Raw genomic sequence first — 25,771 nt, forward strand, 5'->3', positions numbered from 1 at the left:
GAGCTGACCAGAGACTGCGGACACAGTACAGGAGCTGACCAGAGACTGCGGACACAGTACAGGAGCTGACCAGAGACTGCGGACACAGTACAGGAGAGCGGGCACCCGAATTTGAGAGGTACCCGCTCCTACTTCCGCGGAGTTGTCCTTCCCCAGGTCCCAGAAGCTTACAGGGCCATTCACAAAGTGAAGCCACAAGCTGTCACAGCCGGGTGCCGGAACCGAGGAAAGAAGACTGAGGACACCGCTGGCCTCCCTAATCTCCACATGTACTTGCAGGCTGCACAAATCGCCCAATTGGCTGGGGGTAATATTCCCCTTTGGGTCTCTATCTAAGCTCTCTTGTCACCCTCTCGCAGTCGGGGCGTTACTTTGGCTTTCTAATCGCTTACGCCCTTCCTATACAGTGCCCCACTCTGTCGTTTTCTTTGGCAGTTTGGGACAGGGTTCGCCATCATAAATCATTGGTATCTCCACATACGCCTGTAGCTCCGGTTTTTTGTAACCCTGAATTTGTGCCTGGTTTGAAGCCGGACATTTTTAAATGGTGGATCAATAAAGGCTTGTTGGGATAGGAGACTATCTTAATGGTTCTTGCATATATTCTTTACAACATTTTAAGGACAAATTGCATATGCATGCCTCTGAAAGTTTCAGATATAACCAGACTGTCTCATTTCTCCGCTCGAAGCTTGCTTTATTGGATGAATCACCTTTGCTTACTGCATTTGAACTTTCTTACTGGAATAGGACTTCTCCAAAAGATCGTATCTCCGTAATATATGCTCTCCTCACTGAATCGCTTTGTAAACTTCCTTATATGGAGCACTGGGAAAGTGATTTAGCTGTCAATTAAGATTGATCGAATTGGCAAAATATTGCTTTTGCAGTATCAAAATTCCTATCAATACTGCCCCAATTGAAGCCAGTTATAAAACTTTGTTGCGATGGTATTTGGTTCCTACTTGGATTGAGAGGATGCATCCTTCTGCTTCTGCGATGTGTTTTCGGCACTGTGGCTGTGTGGGGTCTATGTATCACATCTGGTGGCAGTGTCCACTTGCAATTAGATTTTGGATTTGTATGTTTAACTTGGTAAATTCCATGACGGGAGTAAACATACGCAGATCCCCGGAGACAGCGCTCTTTCATAAATTCCCTAATAATGCTCCCAAGAAATCCCATAAACTAATCTTTTACAAGTTTCTGGCAGCGAGAATCACCATGGCTAGACATTGGAAGCAAATCGGCTATTCCACTTATGTAAAAAAAAAAAAAAGAACTAAACTGGGATTATGGTCAATGACAAGCTCACCTGTATCCTGCAAAATGCTTCAAAGAAATTTGATAGCGTATGGAACCCGTGGATTCAATACATATCTGTGCCTTAATATCTCATATCTTGACCCTCTCTTCCAAGCTTTTTTTTTTGCTTTTCCTTTCCTCTGCTATCTACTGTTATTTATATATTGACAAGGCGAAAAGCACCTGCTCTCGTTTTGGTTGTACTAAGCATTTTGCCTTAAACAGTCAGTTGTTCATGGTGCCTTTGTTGTTCCTAGTGCCTTATGTTTGTATGAATGATGGTAACTGCTGATTTTAGGTAAAATCGTTCTGCATTTCTCAGTATTATAGAGGGGGCAAGGAGCTGCAGTTTGAGCTGATTGGAAGAAAGGAACACCCCCCTTTACACAGCAGCTATGTTCTGAATAAACAAGCTGCCTGCTTAGCTCTCTCCCCCTCCCTCTGACACAAATTTATCTTATGTGTCGGGAAAACTTTTCATAAGTGAGATGCTGCTAACAGAAGAACTAAGCACCAGAGAGACAGTTGGAGCTTTGGAGAGAGACAAGTAAATACTACATATAGCTGTGCTCTGTTCAGATTTCGTGACTGAGGTTTACAACCACTTTAAAGGCATTGTGCAACCCACTCCTGGAGATGATAGCGATATCCAAAGCACGGAGCTTTTGCAGTAAACATCACTTTAATGGTGAAATTCTCGTGCCATTGAGCAAGCTTTTCACCCTCTTGGTCCTTTCACATAGGCATTCTGATCAGGTCCGCCTGTCAGTTTTTCAGGTGGATCTGATCGGAAGCTCCAGTGCAGCCCAATGGACAGGTGGATGTAAATGGACTTGTATCCCTTTACAGCCATCTACCTCTGGGTCTGTACCGCTCCAGAAGGTGAAAAAAAAATAAAAAAATAAAAAAAACCAAACAAAAACGTAACATGCAAAGGACTGCGTCCCTTTCAGTTTTTCAGGAGCTAAACATGACAGCTCAGTTAGCCAGATGTAAACAATGGAGTCCATTTACATTCATCCACCCATAGAACTAACACGTGTCTACCTACGTCTTTCGGCACAAATTGAACCAGCGCAAATGGATCCCCTGCTGACTGGAGCAGACTCCACTCCATGTGAAAAGAAGCCGTAAATACAGGCCTATTAGAATGCTTTTTTTTTTTTTTGGTTGATGGTGATTACAGTGTAGCAATGTATTTGTCATAATAGGTTTTCTATAGATCTTCGTTTGTAACACACCTTGATAAATATAATATTGTCCAATCCAAAAAAATTCAGCATATCAGTTGATTTAACAAAAAAAAACATGTTCACTGAATTTGGCTCTAAAGGGATTGAATGGCTTATCCTTGGTGATGGACAAGCATTTATTTTGTAAACAATTTTTTTTTTATTAATAGGTTTTATTAAATGCTATTTTTAGGTGATGCCGTTTTCTCTTTACCTTTACATAGAGTATATACTTTACTGTTGATATGTGGACTACTATTATGGAACAATTGGATCTGACTCGAGGCACCTTGGATAAGCACTCTTTGACCTTACTTTATAAGTGGTCAATGGAATCTGGCAAGTGTACTTAAAGGGCATGAAAGAGTGATCATTACATTGTTTGAAACTGGAGTGTTTTTCACCTCACTCACAGGACTGCTCTCAACAGAGTGTTTTTATAACCCCCTTACTTTCTGTATGAAAAAGGCCTAATACATACAACTAGTGCAGAAATACTTGTTTTGGTTATATGTACACTGAATGGTTCTTTTGGGTCTTTAATTTAAATTGTATCTAAAGTAGTATATAAAAATAAATATATAATGTAATACAAATTAAGAATGTAAGGAACTATAAATATGTATAAAGATAATCATGTACAACAATAATACTCACTTCACATGTGTCCCACTGAATTATGAGAGTCCCCGAGACCTGGAAGTCCCCCAGCAAGGCCAATTTGTGGGTCCACACCTGATACTTTTTCCTCTTCACGCCTTTTCAGACAGGCTGCCTTTGGATTTAGGTTCCGTTCTATGGAACAACACAAATCATTATAAAAAAGGTGCTACTATTCTTGAAGAACCACAATCAAAAACAGCCATAGAAACTAGAAATCAACTCCCTTTTATGTGAAATCTTGACTATGTATTCGGAGCAGAGTTAAAGCAAGCTAAAAAGTTATACATCAGCTTTGACCAATAAATACTACATGAGCCAGATGAAAACCACCATATTGATGTCCATGTTCTACACTCCCGCTAAAAGGATTAAAAAAACAAAAAAAAAACAAAAAAAAAACACACAAAAACACAAACTACACTTTTGTCAGATTTCATGTAAAAACATCAAATTAAGCTGGTAAAACGTGACAATGTATCACACACTTCGTTCAATAATAGTTAATTGAGTACCAGGATGAAAGATCATCAGCATTAGAATGTTTCTTTATAGAAAGCAAAAAGCAACAAATAAGTACAGAAAGAAAAAACAATGCTTTACAAGATGGTGACAGAAAGTTAATTTGACCATCAAATCTAAAATACAAGTTAGCTGCTATGAAAGAGCCATTAAACAAAATTTGTAAATATACCAGAATGTGCCTTAGGTGGCCCAAAGGTACCAGAAAGGACAATATATGGAGGGGGGTATAGTAATATTTTCCGATGCAAAGATTTTGTTTTGTTCTGTTTGATGGACATTGCAACAGCAAATATATCAGCAGCAAAGCTGTATTTTAGTATTAATTGGCCCTTTAGTGTAAAATGTTACAGGTATAAGGATGAAAAAATAAAAGCCAATGTATTTGGACTATTGATAAGATAAGTGAATGTGAAAGCCAAGTAATGTGATTTTGTGGGATTGTTTATGCTCTGGATTACAGAATGTCAATATTTTAACCGAGGACTTGACCACAGCCCCATAGTGGAGAAACTTATAATACAAGGCTTGATACCTCTTTACTGCTCATTGCATTTCCATCTTCCAAACATGTTCTGGTAAGTGAGGTAATCCAGATATACATATTTCAACTGCATGTAGCTCTTGAACCACAGTTTAACATGTAGTTTTCAATTAATGTACAGCCAAATTGTTTTTGTTTTGGATACAGTGAAGAACAGTTAGAACCCGTCACGTTTTTATAGTTGTGTCTTCCCAGTGCGTAGATTATTTGTGCTTGATAACATTGTTACCGAGACAGAAAGTGATAGAAAATCCAAAATTTTACAATCCTTATTAGAAGACAGCAAATTTTCCAACAGGGAAAACATGTTCCAGGGACAACTGCCTGACAAGGGGTTAACATGTTCCAGGGACAACTGCCTGACAAGGGGTCCTGCCTTAACTTTGTATATATTTCCCCTCATTTCAGTTGTGTCTTGTCCCAATATAAAACGAATATAAGCTATACATAGAGTTTAAAGTAAAGTCTGCTTATTATTTTTTTCCCTCTGATTCTTGAAAAGTTTAATTTAATGTTCCTATTTAAAAAGAGCTGAAAATTATACAGCTCCACTTTTCACAGGTATATGAAACATATTTAGTAAAAACCTTTTTTAAAGTTTAAGAAACTGGAGAATAAGTTAAAAAAAACAGCTCCCACATCAGAATCCTCCTTGGATTGCAAAAAAAGTTCTTTGTACATACTGTAAAATCATTTTCTTGAAGTTCACGGAGGGACACAGGGATGTAGAAGTTCTTAGACATATTGGTTATATGCTGCTGCCTACATGAGGTGTGGACACTGGCAAACAGAGTGAAAAAAAAAAATGAAAGCCAGCCCCCATAAAAGCTAGCCCCTAAATGTCATGCTTCCCATTTAAGAGAAGGCAGCACACAGGGCCAATAAACAGAGGGATAAGGATGTGTACCCCTCAATGGACTTCAAAGAAAAGATTTTATGATAAGTATAAAAATTGTATTTTATCTCCCATTGTAGGGCAGAGGAATGTAGAAATGCTTAGACATTTGGAACGCCCAAAAGCAGTCTACCAGAAGGTGTCTGCAGCAACCAAGAGCGCCAATGTCTCAATCTAACCAGAAGAGAAGTTCTTATAAGACAGAGGAACTGACCAGAGGAGGTCAGAAAGGACTGTTCTGATGTGCAGATTTGGATTAGGATCTCCACAAAAAGGGAATGACTACTTGTGAGGCACTGATCCCACAACAGCAGATGCCAAGCAACCACCAACATATGGAGCCTGTAACTACCTGAACAGGGAGAACATACCAAAAAAAAAGGTAACAAGGGAAACGCTGGGAGGATTTCCAGCCTCAAAACATATCCTTAAGTGATAACTGGACGATAGGCCCACAAGGCAAGTCCAGCTGGTCCAGGAATGATAAAAGGTTCAAGCCTCAAATTTCCAACCCTGGGCATCAGAGAAGAAAGGCTAAGGGATGGCTAAGACAGTCATCTAATCTTGTATGAGAATCTAAATAAAGAACCATCTAGCACAATACCTCAATGGTATGTTCACAGACCTTGGGAGTTTACAACAACCCAGCAAAAGTGCCTCAAGTCAAAAAGGCTAACAAAAAAGTGCAAGACGTTTATCCTACCATATTAGATAGTGGAAAGCCAACCACCCACTGGTGCAGGAACACCACAAGACAGTAGGGCAAACAGAACTGTTCAAAAGGACAGTGGGCGGGTGGTATCACTAGAAGCCAATAGGGAAAAAATACATTGTGGGCCTGCATACCTAATCGGAGACCTGGAACTATCAGTCCTCTGACCCACTCCAAGTGTCAACAGCTGGGAAGCAAGGGGGAGAAACTTTAGTCAAAAGCTAAAAACAATACCTGCTTAATGACAGGAGAAGGGAAGATATTTTAAAGAACTTCTCTGATGGATGCACTGGCCATCACATTTTGGTGCCTTAAATGTTACACCTGTTTCTGGGTATATTTGACCTGCTGACTCCAAAAACGGCATCGACTTTTCCCTCTAGTTTTTGAGATACAGCATAAATGCCATTTACTATTCCTCACTCTAGTCACCCATCAAAAATCAGGATATTTTAATGTAGTTTATTTAATCTCCTTGTAGCACTAAATAAAAATTAAACATTAAAAGAAAAGTATAATGCACTAAAGCAGCCCATAAATGTATCAAATCTTGGCTGGTTCAACAGGGACCAGCTGAGATTTGATCCATGTACGAGCAAGGTGGTTGTACTGATTTGGATCCATTGATCGACTTCAGTACAACCAGCCTGTTCAATTTTTTACATTTGATTACTGCCAGTGGCTATAGTGCAGTCCCTCCCTGCATTTTACCAGAGAAGCTTGGTAAAATGCACAAATATGTATAGTAGATCAGGAAACATGCTGAGAGGCAGCTGTACCTTCAACCTTTCTAGTGTTATTACTGTTAACATGGATCACTGAGGGTATCCACTTTGAGCTCATACCACCTATTACTGACCCCCTTCTTCAAAGGGGAAATGCTCTAACACAGTTTCTGGTGGGGTCCAAATTGGACACTTCTGGGCATTTTCAGTTCACATAAAAAAGTTCTTAAACAGTAGGTGTAGCAAGATCTTGGCAACTGTAGGACCTCTAAGAAACCCAAGGCCTATAACAGCAGGCTGATCTACCAAATGCAGTGTGATACAGACTGCAACTATAAGGTAAGAAACCAGCCCTTTTTTTGTATAACAGAGCCAAATGTAGGAGACTGCACTGACCCAAAAACAGCCTTTTTTCACTTTTGGGAACCTGAATAAGAAATAATAGAAGCTGCAGACTCAGTATAAAAAGATCAGAAACAGAATCTGCCAGGGATTACGCCAGAGCATGCTTAAACCCCTATGGGCAGAACAGTCCATTAGCGATGGTCCAAACAGCAATGGAAGAGGTTATGACCCTGTCTGACAGAGCTGAAATAGACCCGGCACATGAAGACACTATAAAAATAAAGGGTCCCACGTTCCATCTAGGGACACTGGATAATGTCCCCAGAACCATTAGGAGAATATGGGCTGGTACTTCAGGAGCATGAACAACAGTGGGTTTGATCTAGGATGAATAGCAAGAAAGACAGCACACAGCACTTCACCTAGCAGTTGACATCATTACTAAAGCCCTCAGCCGCAAGAGTCACTGTGGTAAAAATGGCTTGCAATTTGAAAAGTGTAGTCAACAGTTCTGAATGAGTTTGCTCCCGGTGCTGCAGCCTGGCCAAACCTGCTAAGTGAGCCTTCAGAGACAGTTTCACATCAGAAAGTGTGCCACAGCACTGGATCTAGAGAGCACTATGTAGCTAATAGGACACAAAAGGCCATGTTCCAGGCTAGCCCCTCAATCTTCCATTTCAGAGGAGTCCGGGCACAGGTAGACACTGTGTAGAGTCCATTTTCAATAGCGTTCTATAATCTTAATTTTAATCTTAAAAGTCACGGATGGAAAAAATATAGCTAGACATTTTCTCAGCAGAGCTGAGGCAGAGGCACCCAACGGTTTTGTTAGGGGTAGTGTTATATGGGGCCAGGCCTTCAATTATTTTACTATTTGCCAGTGCCCAAAGCTCCTGTAGGCTGCAGCACATAACCCAAATGTAAAAATTTTTACTGTGTTCCTCAATGTATGATAAATAATTAGAATTTTTTTTCAACTGGTATATGGAAACCACGGTAAAAACCTGCATCTTTGCTGCTACAGTTTGTCGATTAGATGTGTTTTGAGATAAGTAGAAAATGTTTTAGTAGGACAGGTGATAGAGTATGGTTGTTTTACTGTAATTCAGGAGCTATGAAAGATGGGTCAAGTGGAAAAGTGACTTGGTTAAATGGATTCAGAATAAGAAGAAAGAAAAATTAACTGGAGTATAGAAGTTGTGGATTTTAGTGGAGGATACCTCGCACTTGCTGCTCCAGGCTCATAATGACCTGCACGGCCTGTTGTAGGATGATGAGCTTGGTCTGGGCTTTGTCTGCTTTTAAATGCATCTGCACCATGCGGCCCAACTCCTTGAAAGCCTCATTGATATCACGGACACGCACTCTTTCTCGCGCGTTGTTTGACATCCTCCTCTCACGATCTCGCATGTCCTTGTCCTCCAAAGTGTTTTCCTCCTTAATGCTTCCTCCGCTGTTGGACCCCAGGAAAGTGAATGGTTAAAGGGGGGAGGGGTTAGCTCAGGGCCCCAATAAACCTTTCATTACCAGGGGTACCAAATGACACACACACACACACACACACACACACACACACACACACACACACTCAGACAGGCAGTGCTGTTGATATTCTCTTTCTATATGCAGGCAAGAAAATGTTAGGTGTTTCCAACTGAAGCCATCCTGCCTACATAAGATAACGTATACATGCTTATGTAGTTTGGGTATCAAGAACATCCACTTCTACTAGCATGGGTTTTAGGGACTACAGTACAGATTAACCTAATCTATTCAGTCAATTAAAGTTCTCAGAGAACTACTAGATCAGCAAAGAAAAAGGAACAACCCCAAAGGCGGCTTGTAATGTCACAAAAAAAAAAAAAAATTAGGGAGGCAAGCCATTTTATTGAACTGGTTGAAGTTTAGCACATAGTGAAACAGAATTTCACTCTATTTGCCTCTACATTGGTAAGTGCCTGCAATAAATATTAACAAAATAGATGCCAATCTGGAACTTGACTATTGTGCAAATGTAAGGCGTTAAAGGTTTACTTTTGTAAGGACACAATAGTCCAGGGATATTTTTGTGGCTCAGTCTCCAAATATTTCACCACCTAAAATTTGTGAAGAACATCTTTCCTGTGAGATCTAAGGATGAAATACTCTAAGCAGTCCCATGATACCATTTTCGTTTAACAGTTTTTTTAAATTGCAGAAGGAATTACGGTACTTCTGTTTTGCCTGAATATAAATAGAGCCCAACACCTCTGCCTATGAGCATACTTCTTTCTACATAAAATGCCTATATTCTGAACCATTTATCTAGCTACAAAATATCAGACCATTCTGCAATGTATCACGTGAAAAAAAAGAAAAAGAAAAACCCTTAATGTTACAGTATCATCCTAATGTGGCCAAGAAACATTTTTATATATGGTTATAAATGGATCTTTTGGGGAAAATATATTATTCTGAGCCATGTACTAATATTTTGCTACCAATTACAAGCCAGAATAGAGGCACAATATTGCACTAAAGAGGTTTAATGTCTGAAAAGTTTAGGATTATGGTAGTTGGAAACTGAAGAATGTAATAAAACATTCCCAATCACAATAGGCATTTGGAAAATGGTCACATCCCTTTTACAGGGTCAAAAACATAATAGGTAGGTATTTTGTACTTAAAAGGAAATCAAACATGTAAAGCTCCTATGTGGAGCAGATGTTTTTGGGGAATTACAAAATAAGGTTTTGTGTAATTAAGTGCAAATAGTGGGGAAGGGCACTATTTGTTAAGAAACAAGGTTAGGACAATAAAGGGTTCCATGTACAAAAAAAAAAAAAAAAAAGTTTGCTGAAAAAAATGTGACACATCCAGCATAAGGTGCCATATTTTGGGCTATCTTGCATTATCACAATCTCCATCTAGTGGCCAAAATGTTTATTTGTTTTTCGGATTGGAGTATTTTAAAACAAATACCATATAATGACCACAAGATGGCGGTTACCATCATACTAGATAATTTTACAAACAATGAATACAACAAGTTTTGTTGGAACTGAGCGGATGTGTGTCACATTCACTAAAGCTTTTTTATACATAGACCCTAAATGTCTCTTATTGTATTAGGTAAGACAGTTCTTTTAGACAGTTCCTGCTAGCTGAAAAAGTTTAGAACTTTCGGAAAACAGCTGCTGGTTTAGAAGATGCAAATCTGACATTTCAGAGTAACACCACAATATAACATGGGTGATAATGAAGTAATAAGACTGGCTGTTTAAAAACAACAAAAAAATGTATCAAAAGTAAGTAGCAGCCAGTATAACTTTTTTTTCTGATGGGAAAGCCCTGTATAAGGAACTGGAAGCACCATTTGCTCAGATTTCTCTGCATTATTTATACCAGTCAATTTCTAGATAAGTAATGTATTTTCTTTGGCAATGAGATAGAAGTCAAACATAAAGCAAGCAACAGTTAATGTAGTGAACCACTATAAAGGGTTAAGGCAGACTAAATGGTTTTCATTGTCCAAATTATTTTTATATCAATAATTCCAATTTTTAATTTAATGTATATACACACACACACACACACACACACACACACACACACACACAAATGCACACACACCACCACCCCACCCAAACAAAACGTTTAGCATTATGATGAGGATTCTCAGACTGAAAAACTAAAAATATTTTTAAATAATTAATATGATTGCTTTAATACAATCAATTTTGTTGTCTATGTGAGATTTAACCTTGGAGTAATGAAAGTAGTGATTACAAGAGGAGAGGTTTACATTATTTGCCTATGCCTGTCTAAAAGTATGAACATTTAGAAATGATCCTTGCTAATCAGAATCAATACCCTGACAGCAAAAAAGGCCAATTAGTTCAAAGTAAATCTAAAATTATACTGCATCTGTATACACAGAGTACAGAGCTGGTGCAGCATGTAACAGAAGCACTACCAGACCCACAGGTCCCTCAGCTGCCATATTAAAATGAGCAGTGAGTGCAAAGCCAACTGGGCAGTGTGTGGGAGGGGGGAGAGGATGCAAGGACTGGAGGAGGTAGGGTTTGGAGAACTGTCTGTAGAAAATAAAAGATGGTAGCATGGGGAGTAAGAAGACGACACAGAAAAGGAAAGTCACATGTGAAGTCGCGTGTAAAAGAACTGATGCAAGAAGAGCAAAGCACAGACTGAACCATACCCACTAATTTTAATGGGCAGTCAGAATAGCAGTGGTGATATCCATAATCCTCACCAGTAATATTTAGATATGGATGAAAAGGTTTGCACAGAAATGGATGCATATTTTGAGAATGAGTAGATTTAGCATGCACAGCCAGTTACAAACACGTGTTAAAACATCTACTTTTTAGACACTCACTCTACCTTAAAGAAGAGGCTAACCCAAACTATTCATTTTGTTTCAAGTGGAGCATATCAGAAAGCCAATGTGTAAAATCATACTTACCCTTGTAGCCCTTATATTTATATAGGGCCCAGATCTGTTTTTTTAGTGATTTTGTCTACTTACTGCTCACACAGCTGACTGAGAGATTTTGGCGGGGAAGAACACTGCTCGATCCTCACTTTAGAGTTGTAAACGGTCAGTATAAATTAATTTATATCCACTTAAGGGTCTGGTATGGTCAGGTATGAATTTTTGGGTAAGGTATATCAGGTAGCCTAGTCATGATAAATTCTCCTCTGACAAAGTATCTACTGGATCCTTGGATCAGAGCTGCAAAAGGTTAGTATAACCCATTTCCATCCACCTAATTATTTGTAGTGTATTGGGTATGAAGCGTTGGGTTAGGTACTTTAATTATTCATGATAAACTCCCATCTTACAATAAAATGTGAGACTTTTAAATGGTATATATCCCTCTCATACACTAAAGGGAAACATACTGCCTCAAATAGCAAATGGACAAAGCCAATTCTTTTTTCCCTCAAAACCAATGGCGTTTTAACTAAATGTGTCCCTTCTGGATAAAAAAAAAAGGGAATGCAAAACACTAGCAAGCAAGGAATGGGAGAAGAGAGTATACATGCAATGCCCCAAAGCAGGAGACCAAGTTAGAAGGGGTACTCTGCATGTATATCTCATTCGTGGAGGGCAGAGGAGGAGGGAGGAATAGACAGACAGATCCATGCCCCACCACTTCACAGCAGGTCCCGCTCACCTCGCACTTGCTGCTCCAGGCTCAGGATGACAGAGACGGCCTGGTGCAGAATCAGGAGCTTGGTCTGTGGCTTCTCACTGTTAAGATGCAGCTGGCACATCCGCCCCAGCTCTTTAAATGCTTCGTTGATATCTCTGACTCGAAGTCGTTCCCTGGCATTGTTGGCCACTCGCCTCTCCTTCTCACGCTCAGCTTTTTGTTCTGGAGGAAGGTTATCATCCTCCTCATCATCATCTTCATCTTGACTGTGGAGGGGAGGTGGAGTTGAGATATACTATGCATTAGTGGTGGTCCTACCCTAGAAATCATCAGTGCTACTGCTATGAAATTTAATGAAACTATGCCACTTTAAAAAACAGACATTTTCTTACCAAAGTAACTTCTGTTATAGCCATTCTTTGCTCTGTCTTCAGCTAGAAGTGCTGACAGAATCTTCATCTGACATTTCTAGGAGCCTGTGCCTCGTCTACCCTACAGCCACCACATAACTAGTGTGCTCCTACATCTCTGAAGGGACACTAGCAATGTTTCAGGATTGGGGGGTGGCGGGGTGAGGAGGTTAATGCACTTCTAGCTCTGCAAGACCACAAAGATTAGGTGCAACAGAGGTGGCATACATTAGTATTTTAAACATCTTGTATAATACTGTGTTTAAATTTTTTTTTCTTATTCCAGACAAATTTCTTTAGGCCAGCTCCTACTACGTGGAAAAATGCCCATTCATAATACCCATTGACCCTGGAGTGCATGCTTCCCTCCCACTTAATGAGACCTGTTCACTGAGCAGCGTGTCCGGCTTCTCTGTTGTTTAGACTCTTTCTTATCATCCTCTGACAAATCAGCCACTGACCGATTCTCTTCGTCTTCTTTATTTTCCCTTTTAATTTCTGATACCGCAGATGACACAACAGTCCTGCCCACTGCTGGGAGTCCTGCAGTCAAAAAGATAAAGAGATTCAGTATCTTCATATTTCCAATATACAGTGTAAAACAAAATGCCTAAAGATATCCAAAATAATATGCCCACTCTCCTAGACCAAAACATCAGTTGGTAAACTATAATATTAGTTATTACATTTTCTTGAGGTAGACCAAACCTAACAGCTTATGTGAGTATGCAATCTCTGATTAACCTTTCAACAGATGGCTCGGCCTCCATGATTTGCATCATCATCAACCTGGTGACACACGACTGAATTCACTTAGGTAGCCCTATCATACATCTGCAAGGATCCTAAATAAAAGTCTTGTAATACAGACCCACAGTTTAACTACTTGCCCTCCTGAGGATTTACCCCCCTTAATGACCAGGCCTCTTTTTGCTACTCAGCGCTGCACTAATTCAACTGATAATTGCGCGGTCATGCAATGCTGCACCCAAACAAAATTTACGTCCCTTTTTTCACACAAATAGAGCTTTCTTTCGGTGGTATTTGATCACCTGTGAGCTTTTTATTTTTCACGCTATAAACATAAAAAGACCAAAAATGTTGAAGAAAAATGATATTTTTTACTTTCAGCTATAAAAAATATATAGTAAACTCAAAGTTGGTTATAAATTTAGGCCAAAACGTATTCTGCTACATGTTTTTGGTAAAACAAAATCCCAATAAGTGTATATTGATTGCTTTGTGTGAAAGTTATAGCATCTAAAACTATGGTATAGATACTGCAATTTATGCCATTTTTTTGCTATACAGCGCTGCGTAAGTTTAACGGACAATTGCGCGGTCATGCAATACGGTACATAAATTAAATTTACATCCTTTTTTTCCGCACAAATTGAGCTTTCTTTCGGTGGCATTTGATCGCCTGTGCGTTTTTTTTATTTTTTTTGCGCTATAAAAAAAAAAAAAAAAAAAGGCTGTCGATTTTGAGGTAAAAAAAAACTAAAATTTTGGACTTTTTGCCATAAAACATGTCCAGTAAAAAAGAAAGGTAAAAATTTCTGCCAAAATGTATTCTGCGACATCTTTGCTAAAAAAAAAAAAAAAACCCCAATACGTGTAAATTAATTGGTTTATGTGAAAGTTATAGCGTTTACAAATGGCAGGAAAGATACTGGGATTTTTAATTTTTTTTTATACTAATAATGGCGGCGATCAGTGACTTATGGCGGGACTGCGGCGGACATTCTGACACTGGGGGGGAACTGACTTGGGGTCACTGACATCCCCAGTGACACCAATACAGTGATCAATGCAAAAAAAAAAAAAAAAAAAAAACCACTGACACTGTACTAATGGCACTGGCGAGGAAGGGGTTAACTTTTATTTACTGAAAGGGTTAACTGTGAGGGGAGTGTTTTACTAGGGGGCAGGGGTGTGTACTGCAGGGGAACGCGCTGATCCGGAGAGATAAACTCTTCTCTCCGGATCAGCATGTCAGGAGCTGACAGGGGACTGACAGAAAGCACAGCTGCAGTGTAAACACTGCATCTGTCCTCTCTGTCAGTGATTGCCGCTAATCGCCGGGACATGGTAGGTAATGACTGGCCGTGACCCGGCGACTGACACCCGCGATCGGCAGGACGGGTGGAGCACGCCCCCTACCTGTTTTGCAAATGCACGTTTAAAAACGTGGTTTTGCCCAGCCGTGCTGATCTGCCACCGCATTTCTACAGTGGCTGGTTGGCAAGAAGTTAAAAAACAACCTGGAAGAAAGCCATGATATTGTTCAAAGTTGAATTGCTCAATATTTATAACCTACTGTTCTTTTGTAATTTTAGTATCTAAAATAAAACTTTCCAGGTAGTGAATACACAATGAATTCTCAAGGCACCTATTAAATGGCACTAATATGGATCCTTGCTGATAGTTACATAGTTAGTCTGGCTGAAACAAGACAAAAGTCCATCTAGTTTGACTCCAAAAAAAAAAAAAGTTGTAATCCCAGACCCACAGGTGATTCAGAGGAAGGCAAAAAAAAAAACAAACAAAAAAAACCCCAGAAAAGCATGATGCAATTTGCTCCTGCAGGGGAAAAAAATTCCTTCTTGATCCCGAGAGGCAAATCGGATATTCCCTCGGTCAACGTTACCTATAAATGTTACTATCCAGTTATATTCTGTGTATCTAGGAAATAATCCAGGCTTTTTTTTAAAGCAATCCACTGAGCTGACCAGAACCAACTCTTCATGGATTCTATTCCACATTTTCACAGCTCTTACTGTGAAGAAACCTTTCCGTATTTGGAGATTAAATCTTTTCCTCCAGACTCAAAGAGTGCCCCCTTGTCCTCTGTGATGACCTCAGGGTGAATAACTCTACACTGAGTTCACTATATGAACCACTGATGTATTTATACATGTTGATCATACGCCCCCCTTAACCTCCCTAACGGTATTCCCGAGTGTAGCTCGGGGTAAAATTTCTATACCAAAAGCGGTAACCCCGAGCTACACTCGGGCTTACCATGCAGCGCTGCATAGGGAGTCCCTGCAGCACTTACCTTGTCCTTCGCTCCCGCGGTGTGTCCCCTGCAGCGCCCCCGGCCATCTCCTCCGGCAGATGCCGGCATCCGGCTCCTGTGTTCCGGTCCCTGTGACGTCGGGACATACGGGCGCCGGCGGGAAATTTGAAAATTTAAAAAAAATTTCATTTTTTTCAAAACGATTTTTCATAGTAAAACATTGCTGTTTCAACCTATTTCACATACATTTTGTCCCTAGTGTTCTGTCCTGTCCCCTGTCTGCATTTTGAATGTTCTTTCTGCCTGGAAACTTAGAAACGTCCATGGCATCCAAAAAGCGTCCCTTTAGGTCAAAAGCGGGTTTAGATCAGCTAGAGAACAGCGATAGTAAATCAGAACCACTTGCAGAATTGAGTGATAATGATTCGTGGGGGAAAATCGTCATCAGACACTGAAAACAATTTTGTGACTTTGCTCAGCAATGTGCGAACTTGGCGCTATATTTAAAATTTCAGTGTTTTTGGTTTGATTATATTATTGAATTAAATGTAATATTATATTATTTTTTATGATTATTTATTAAATTATAATTTATGATTTTGTGTTTCAAATTTGATCATACCCGGGATGTTTAATAGACTCTTGTTCGGACAGATTTCAGCGAGTTATTCCTAAATATTACAGCCTACAATAAAAAAACTACATATTTCCATGCAGAATAAGGGTACCGCTTTCAGCACCAAAAATCGGAAATAATCATACCGCTAGGGAGGTTAATCTCTTCTCAAGAGAGAATAAATTCAGTTCCTCTAATCTTTCCTCATAACTGAGCTCCTCCATGCCTCTTATCAGTTTGGTTGCCCTTTCTCCAGTTCCCCAATGTTCTTTTTGTAAACTCATATATGTGGGTCTTTTATTAAACTCTCCAGTATCTTCCCAACTATAGAAGTTAAACTAACAGGTCTATAATTACTTGGTAAAAATATAGGCACCACATTGGCCTTACACCAATCCAGTGGTACTATGCCAGTCATTAAAGAGTTCCTAAAAATGAGAAACAATGGCTTTGAAATGACAGAGCTCAATTCTTTAAAGCACCCGTGGGTGTAAGCCATCCACCATTCGGCGATAGGGAGATTATTTCCAGATTTAAAATTTTCCACATCAGTGCGCAAACACAGGAGTGAAAAATTTACTAAAAACTGAATATCACTTTTTGGTGGACTGAATCTTTAATGCCAAAAGTTATAGAATATTGTCACACCCTTCCCCATAGCTTGCCCTGCAAATTATATAAGGACTGATCATTTCCCGAATTAACAGATTAATTGCGTTCCATATTTAAAATGTTGGTAAAGTTTTGGTTTTTCTTTGTTTTTATATATGCTCTTGATATCCATTAGCTTGTAAACTCGATTTACACAATAAACCTCGAATCACACACAAGGCTACATGGACTTTTTTTTTATTTTAAAGATACGGATTGCATGTGTCAGGACTGGGGAAAGTCTGGATCTGTAAGCTCCTCCTGAGGTATACCTTGCACCAGCAGGGATTTTGTGGTTTTGTTGCTGCCTATTGATAGATAGCAGTGCAGTAGATCAATGTTAAGAGCCATTAATGCATGGGTCTAAAACTTTTTAAATAAGCAGCCAGATCCCAGTCCAGCAGACTGCTGGCCAGTAGTAAAATATGCTCCTACACAGAGGTCATTGAGAGTAAATAATGCCCCTACGCCGATGGTAAGTCACGAGTAATAAATCCCCCAATGTCGGTAGGAGTAAAAACAAAATCCCCTTAGCATGGTTGTTAGCACCATTGACCAGGGGATCACTCTACATTTATATCTACCTATCCTATTTATATTTACTTATCCCATGCAGGATACAGTAGTGCCATAGGGACAGGAGGAAGGAACTACACAGTGCAGCATGGGGCCAGGCATCCAATAAACCCAGAACTGTGCCTGATAAGTAAAAAGAAGAATGTAGTGAGCGCCAGGGGAGAAATTGCATCAGCTGCTAGCACAAAAAGGACAACCCACTTTATCCTCAAACATATAATGGAAAGGAAGTGCAGCGCTATAGTGAATAACATGTGACAGCCACTTTTTGGGGGAACCAACTGTTTCTACTGAATGTAAGCGGTGTACACCATTGTACCTTTGCTGGCAGTGGATACGGCTTACCTGCTGGAGGAGTTTCTATTTTGAATGCACATTTTTTTTGTGTGCATTAGGAGGAAGAATTGTCAAGGATTCACCCACCACTTGATGTCACGTTTACAGTGGGGCAAAAAAGTATTTAGTCAGCCAACTGTGCAAGTTCTCCCACTTAAAAAGATGAGAGAGGCCTGTAATTGGCATCATAGGTAGACCTCAACTATGGGAGACAAAATGAGAAAACAAAATCCAGACAATCACATTGGCTGATTTGGAAAGAATTTATTTGCAAATTATGGTGGAAAATAAGTATTTGGTCACCTACAAACAAGCAAGATTTCTGGCTCTCACAGACCTGTACCTTCTTCTTTAAGAGGCTCCTCTGTCCTGCACTCATTACCTGTATCAATGGCACCTGTTTGAACTTGTTATCAGTATAAAAGACAGACACCTGTCCACAACCTTAAACAGTCACACTCCAAACTCCACTATGGTGAAGACCAAAGAGCTGTCGAAGGACACCAGAAACAAAATTGTAGACCTGCACCAGGCTGGGAAGACTGAATCTGCAATAGGCAAGCAGCTTGGTGTGAACAAATCAACTGTGGGAGCAATAATTAGAAAATGGAAGACATACAAGACCACTGATAATCTCCCTCGATCTGGGGCTCCACGCAAGATCTCACCCCGTGGGGTCAAAATGATCACGAGAACGGTGAGCAAAAATCCCAGGACCACACGGGGGGACCTAGTGAATGACCTGCAGAGAGCTGGGACCAACGTAACAAAGGCTACCATCAGTAATACACTACGCCGCCAGGGACTCAGATCCTGCAGTGCCAGACGTGTCCTCCTGCTTAAGCCAGTACATGTCTGGGCCCGTCTAAAGTTTGCTAGAGAGCATTTGGATGATCCAGAAGAGGATTGGGAGAATGTCATATAGTCAGAGGAAACCAAAACAGAACGGTTTGGTAGAAACACAATTCGTCGTGTTTGGAGGAGAGAGAATGCTGAGTTGCATCCAAAGAACACCATACCTACTGTGAAGTATGGGGGTGGCAACATCATGCTTTGCGGCTGTTTCTCCGCAAAGGGACCAGGATGACTGATCCATGTACAGGACAGAATCAATGGGGCCATGTATCGTGAGATTTTGAGTGCAAACCTCCTTCCATCAGCAAGGGCATTGAAGATGAAACGTGGCTGGGTCTTCCAACATGACAATGATCCCAAACATACCGCCCGGGCAACGAAGGAGTGGCTTCGTAAGAAGCATTTCAAGGTCCTGGAGTGGCCTAGCCAGTCTCCAGATCTCAACCCCATAGAAAACCTTTGGAGGGAGTTGAAAGTCCGTGTTGCCCAGCGACAGCCCCAAAACATCACTGCTCTAGAGGAGATCTGCATGGAGGAATGGGCCAACATACCAGCAACAGTGTGTGCCAACCTTGTGAAGACTTACAGGAAACGTTTGACCTCTGTCATTGCCAACAAAGGATATATAACAAAGTATTGAGATGAACTTTTGATATTGACCAAATACTTATTTTCCACCATAATTTCTTTCCAAATAAGCCAATGTGATTGTCTGGATTTTTTTTCTCATTTTGTCTCTCATAGTTGAGGTCTACCTATGATGCCAATTACAGGCCTCTCATCTTTTTAAGTGGGAAAACTTGCACAATTGGTGGCTGACTAAATACTTTTTTGCCCCACTGTATTTACAATTTCTGGACACTATATATAGAGACAGGGGCGGACTGACAACTCAGGGCCCCCGGGCAATAGGGGATCATGGGGCCCCTGTGTCCTTGCCCAAACTCAAAAAAGCCTATGAAAAGGTACCAGGGGCATCTCATGGGGCCCCCTACTGACCCCGGGCCCTCGGGCAGTGCCTGAGTTTCCAAATGGTCAGTCCGCCGCCGTATAGAGATTGATTGCTAATATTACATTGATAATTATGCACTTATTATTTGCTCACGCAAGTCACCTTTTTTTAGGTCATAAATTTTTTTCCATGTCACTGTTATTCACTATAGCACTGCACTTCCTTTCCATTATATGTGCCTTGTAAGAACTTTCAGTAAGCTCTCTTCATTTTAGGAAAATTTGGTAGCATGAGTAATGGGCGAGCCAAGTAGTTTCAGCTTTTTGAAATGTTGGCAGGGCTGTTTTAAGCTCCTAAACTACCTGATCACTCTGGTTACCAGTCGATCACTAGATCTTTCACTGTATGCTATGATAAATTCTCCACCTATGTATATCAGGTGCTTCAGGAAGATAGGTCCAGAAATAAGTGAGTAGTTTGTAAAATGACATTTTCTTTTGATGGGCACCAAGGGTTAAAAACAACTTCAGTCTTCAGCCCCTTATGTTGGGCTAGACATGCCATTGAGTCTGGCTGGCAGTCTCAGCTGTTCTGTCCTCTCCATGGCTCTTTTCCATTCCCCCCTTTCTTTCATTTTTTTTGGATTGGGACACACTTCAGTTTGAGAACTTTTAAATTGCCCATGTAAAATGGTTGCAGCAAATATTCCTTTAAGGAGGTGATAGTATGTCAGAATTACACAACGTATTCCTTGAAATCTAAGGTTGCTTGCCTATTTTCATGTCGGTCAATCAGGTGGTGCCATGAAATTGTTTTAATGTCTTTTTTTTATTTATTTTGACTTGACTGTATATCTTTTGACTGGCCTGTGGCCTATTTTTGTATTATAACAGAACTTAAATAATTCAGGCTAACACCAACACAAATGTCAAAATTACAATTTTAAATATATACCTGGATTCTTTATTTACATTCTTTTCCTAGCCTTCCTACCCTTACACACTGGACAAGGTGGTAAACTGTACATTGCATGAAAAACCAGGCTTCGATGCATTGCTCAGTGCTATATACCCAATAAAGTTTTTTTTAGACAAAAGCTGGAGGAGGAGAAGTTAACAGAGCACTAGAATGAGTTCATCTATGTAAAGATGCTCATTTTAAAGTATGTTTACATGGGCTCTTGTTGCATCAGAACTCAGTACATATCAATCGGAGAGCAAAAGCAGCTCAAAGGGGGCAAATGCAGGTCAAAAACATTATAACCTGAACTTAATTGCAAGCTGAATGCACCCTAAAAGCATACTGTTTGTAGTCAGGAAACCACTAAACACACAGTTAAAACACATATGAAAGCTGTTTCACTTGTCATAGTATATGTATTTCTGTCTATTCAATCCTAAGACTTGCCACGGACAGCAGAGCTAGACTAGTGACCTGAATTTCTCTAATGCAGTTAAGCAATACAGCTTGGAAACCTATGACCCGGGGCTTCTAAGAGCTGCTCCTCTCTCCCCAATTTCTGATACCAAGTCAAAGTAGGGTACAAAATAATAAATATTTTGGTAAATAAACGTTTGCGTGTATTTAGCCATGTAGAAACCCATTTTAATGCAATAGCTTGTTTTAAGGTATACCATGTATAAATCATTAGAACCAAATCTGAACAATCCAATATATTTTGAGACAAATTTCTCCAGAAAGGATATTGAATAAGATATTTTTGTTCGAACACTTCATAATCTCGCTTTTCATGCTTACCACTGTAGGAATCTGGTTGTCTGGTAAGATCAGGCAGAGATCCTTGCTGTATGGGTAGCGTGATTGGGTTGTGAAGCATACTGGGCGCATTTGGTAACCCATCTTCTGCTTGACTTGTAGCCTAAACAACAAGGCTGGTTAAATAATTATCAAAAGAAGTTAAGAGTACAAATTACATTTCTTCTGGTAATACAAATGTAAATTCAAAAGAGTCAAAAGGGGTCTGGGTAATCGCTTACCCACTGCCCTACATCAGATGTACTGCTACAGGGCAACACGGCTGCGCAAAATTACATATGTGCGATTTGCATTTCTGGGTAGGGGGGTGCACACGCATGTACGTGCCACCCTACCCACGCCGCTATTGGCTGCTGGGGATGACAATCACTGGGTCCTGGCCGGGAGTAAGTGAAAGCTGATGGGGGAGAGACTCATGTGTAAAACACAGGTCTCCCTCCTGTCAGCATAGACACGCTGCTTTGTAAAAAAAAACAAACACACAGAACAAGGTTAACCCTTTGATTACTCCAGATGTTAACCCCTTCCTGCCCAGTGTCATTAGTACAGTGTCAGTGCTTTTTATTAGCACTGATCACTGTATTAGTGTCACTGGGGATATCAGAGGCAGTTAGTCAGTTCCCCCCCAGTGTCAGAATGCCCACTGCAGTCCCGCAATAAGTCGCTGATTGCTGCCATTACTAGTATAAAAAAAAAAATGTTTAAATTCCGAGATATATATATATATATATATATATATATATATATATATATATACACACACACACACACACACACACATACATGTGTGTGTGTGACCATTTGTAGACGCTATAACTTTCACGTAAACCAATTAACCACTTCAATACCAGGCACTTTTTTTTACCCCTTTCCTGCCCAGGCCATTTTTCAGGTTTCAGCGCTCCCACACTTTGAATGACAATTGGCGGTCATGCAACACTGTACCGAAACTAACATTTTATCATATTGTTCACACAACTAGAGCTTTCTTTGGGGTTTTTATTTTTTGCTAAATTAACAAAAAAAGACTGAAAAGTTTGGAAAACAAACCCCACATTTTTCTTTGTTTCGGTTATAAAAGTTTTGCAAATAAATAATTGTTCTCCATAAATTTAGGCCAAGATGTATTCTGCTACATTTCTTTGGTGAAAATAACCCAAATCAGTATTTATTATTTGGTCTGTAGGAAAGTTATAGAGTTTACAAACTATGGGATATATATGAAAATTGATCAATCCTGAAGTACTGAGAGCCAATCTAATTTTTTGAGGCCCAAAAATATCAGAATGACCCCTTTTTGCAAAGTAGACAGTCTACTGTATTTCATAAGAGGCATGGCGAGTTTTTTTGAAGTTGTAATTTTTTTGTCATAATTTTTCGGAAAAGTAATAAAAATTATTTTTTTCACAATTTTTTTTTTTTACATACTGTCACCAGTGCAGTACAGCGTCAGCATACAACTGGTGTGGTGGTGATCAGGGACACTGGTGACAGTACGAAAAAAAAATTTCTATTACTTTTTTTTCTCTTTTTTAAGATTTTTTTTCATATTGCACTATGACCAAAGTAGTATAATGTTACCATAGAAACATTGTACTACTTTGGGGAAGTGATTAGAATTTTTTTTTTTTTTTTTACAATTTGATTGCTTATAGCAAAGAATTTCTTTAACCATTCACAGCTAGACACACTTGTGTACAATGGATGGCATGAAAGGAAGACATCCATTATGTACAACTGTCATATGACCTGCTGTGATTGGTCACAGCAGGTCACATGATATTGTCAACAGGGCCGGTACACAGATCTGTGATCGGCCGTGTCCGAGGTACACGGCCGGATGACAGATCTTGCCACAGCGTGGCCCTGCGGGCACGTGCAAAGCGCGATCCCGGAAGGACGTCATATGGCCCCCTGCTGGAGGGACGAAGTATTCGCCCGGCTGCCATTTGACCATAGGCCAGGCAGCACGTGGTTAATATACACTTACTGGGATTTTTTCTTTTTTTAGCAAAGACATGTAGCAGAATACATTTTGGCCTAAGTTTATGAAGAAATTGTTTATTTTTTTTTATTTTTTATCGGATAGGTTTTATAGCAAGAAGTCAAAATATTGTTTTGGTTTTTTTTCCAAAATTGTAGGTCTTTTTTTGTTTATAGATCAAAAAATAAAAAACGCAGACGCATGTGCTTGCTGGCAGGAGAGAGACCTGTGTTTTTTTTTTTTTTTTACACGCAGGTCTCTCCCCTGTCAGTTTTATTCGGTGATCGCCGGGTTCCGACAGGGAATCTTCGGCTGGGATCCAGTGATTGACATCCGTAGCCGCCAATGGCGGCGCACCCCCTACTCTGAAATGTAAATCACGTGTGTATACATGTGATTTTGTGCAGTACTGCCGCCCTGTAGCAGTACTTCTACTATAGGGCGGCGGGTAAGCGGTTAAACTTAATTCTGTGAAAAATGAAAAAAAAACAAAAAAACTTTGCTATCTGAATTTCGGACTGTGGAAATCAAAGGCTCCAAAACAGATATTTCTGGTACTGTAGGTACTAAAGAGTAGAACCACTTTACAGTTTCAGGGGCACTGAAGGAGAGATCTTCGAGCTTGAGTTCCAAAGCCTGCATATTTGCCACAGCTTTTACAGGAGCATTTCACACCCTCTTGGGTATATACACACTTTTATATTTTTTCCCCAATTTGTAGAGTCGATGTCTGCAGAATGAATGAGGCTATCAGCTGTTCAACCCCCAAGATAATAGACTGCCATGCAAAGTTTGTTTTCAATCAATCTAAGCATACCAGCACCTGTGCTTCCCTTCTAAAACATGAAACACAGCTTTCACATGTAATAAACAAAATAGGGCTCTGTGTGTTTGTTTTTTTTACCCTTGCGTGTACACATGTACAGTATATGTAAGGATGTATAGTGGTAATAAATCCTAACCATGGAGTGTCGATTTGCCATTGAGAGCACTGCACTAGAAAAGTTTGTTCCAAGCACCCCTGCTCCTAAAAGCGCATGCATATCTTCATGGCCCCCAGGGAGAGAACCAGTCTGTCCCACAGCATGACTCCTTAAAACATGAATAGCCTCATCCAGGCGGTCCTCCATCTTGTTCTGCTTTAAAACCAAAAAAAAAAACAAAAAAACAAAACAAAAAACAAAATAGTGATTTCAATTGTCAATATCTAAAAATATTAAACCTTAAACAGAAAAAAAAGTTTTCATGATACATACCAATGTGTGTAATGTGCCCTCGTAACTGGGAGACAGGGCGCCTGGCACACTTGCTCTGGGCCACTGCCCTGTTCCTAATTAAAAAACAAATCCAGACATATTAATACAGGGAATGTAAGCTGATGACTGAATTTCACATTTCCCTGAAGCACATGTATGTGACTGTTTTAACATCTGGTACCCTAGTAAAAAAATAAAAAATAATTTAGGATCGGTTTCAAGTACTAAAATGCTTAGTGTAGATTCACACCAGGTGTGGTAGGACTGTGTTGGGTGGCTATTCCAGCACAGTCCCACCACAAAACAAAGCAAAATGCCTTGTCTCATACCTGGAGGGTTCACATCAGCATCTCACCACGCAGTGGCTGGTATGAAAGTACCTTTAAATGTAAAACCATAAATGGGTACCAAGGAAAGAATTTTAGTGATTTCTAATATATGTGTATAATGAAAAATAGTTCTGATACTAAATACAAACACATGGAAAAAAAAAAAAAAAAATCTAAAAATCTCAGACCTGTCATTCCCTGAGGTGACCCCACAGGTGTTGAAGGGCTAGAGGAAAAGTTTGTGCTGGAATGATCTGGAGAATAAATCTACAAAGAAAAGAATTAAAAAGGTTCAAGTGTTATGTCCACAAGAAACAATAGGTCTCATTCATCAAAATTGGAAATAGAATCACTCAGAATTCATGCTTAATTTTTGTATAAACTAAAAGGTGTAACCTGAGTGCTGGCAACAACGCTATCGTGCAATTTTAACAAATGAAGCTGCACTAATAAATGCAACCAACATCTAAACATCATGCGGAATATGCGGACATATGCCAGAAAGGTTTCTGTATGACCATTGTGGATTATGATCCTTTGTGGTCATGCAGATGGCAGATAGCTAGTTAAGTTTTTCTTTACATTGGTTTTATATAATTATTGCGGTGTGCTCTCTATAAACATCTTTTACATTAACTGGATATAAAGTTCAGCTGTACATACAATAAAAGATAAAGGGTCTTACAGAAGCTAAAGCTTTTCCAAGTGCATCTCCTGAGCTGCCAGTGGTATTCCCTCGGTTTCCTACATTTGAAAAGGAAAAAAAAAAAGTAAAATTTATCTACACCTTCAAGCAGCTTATGGTATGACCATGTGAAGTGTTAACCAGACATCAATATTATTCTATCACAGACAGAGAATGAGAAGCTGTTCATATTTATTTTTAAATGCGAATGTTTTTGTCAAACT

At 39.7% G+C, this 25,771-nt stretch overlaps 1 protein-coding gene across 6 annotated transcripts in view; it reads right to left on the reverse strand.

The window, feature by feature from the left end:
• TCF3 (transcription factor 3) overlaps nt 1-25,771 on the reverse strand; it is a 143,240-nt gene that overhangs the window by 11,996 nt on the left and 105,473 nt on the right. For 3 of the 6 annotated variants that reach the window (XM_089687420.1, XM_089687423.1, XM_089687418.1), the window contains 8 exons: nt 25,548-25,606; nt 25,051-25,129; nt 24,534-24,607; nt 24,240-24,416; nt 21,276-21,396; nt 12,893-13,052; nt 12,121-12,365; nt 3,195-3,332 (listed from right to left, as the gene is read on the reverse strand). In XM_089687420.1, the coding sequence (XP_089543546.1) occupies nt 3,196-3,332; nt 12,121-12,365; nt 12,893-13,052; nt 21,276-21,396; nt 24,240-24,416; nt 24,534-24,607; nt 25,051-25,129; nt 25,548-25,606 (1,052 nt within the window). In that variant the 3' untranslated portion in view covers nt 3,195. Of the gene's footprint in view, nt 1-3,194; nt 3,333-8,160; nt 8,394-12,120; nt 12,366-12,892; nt 13,053-21,275; nt 21,397-24,239; nt 24,417-24,533; nt 24,608-25,050; nt 25,130-25,547; nt 25,607-25,771 lie in introns of all 6 variants that reach the window. The other 3 variants (XM_089687424.1, XM_089687422.1, XM_089687421.1) reach the window with 3 other exon arrangements.

Source organism: Staurois parvus, unplaced genomic scaffold (genome assembly GCF_062004578.1).
Source record: "Staurois parvus isolate SC_StPar_1 unplaced genomic scaffold, SC_StPar_1.0 ptg000425l, whole genome shotgun sequence".
NCBI classification, from domain to species: Eukaryota; Metazoa; Chordata; class Amphibia; order Anura; family Ranidae; genus Staurois; species Staurois parvus.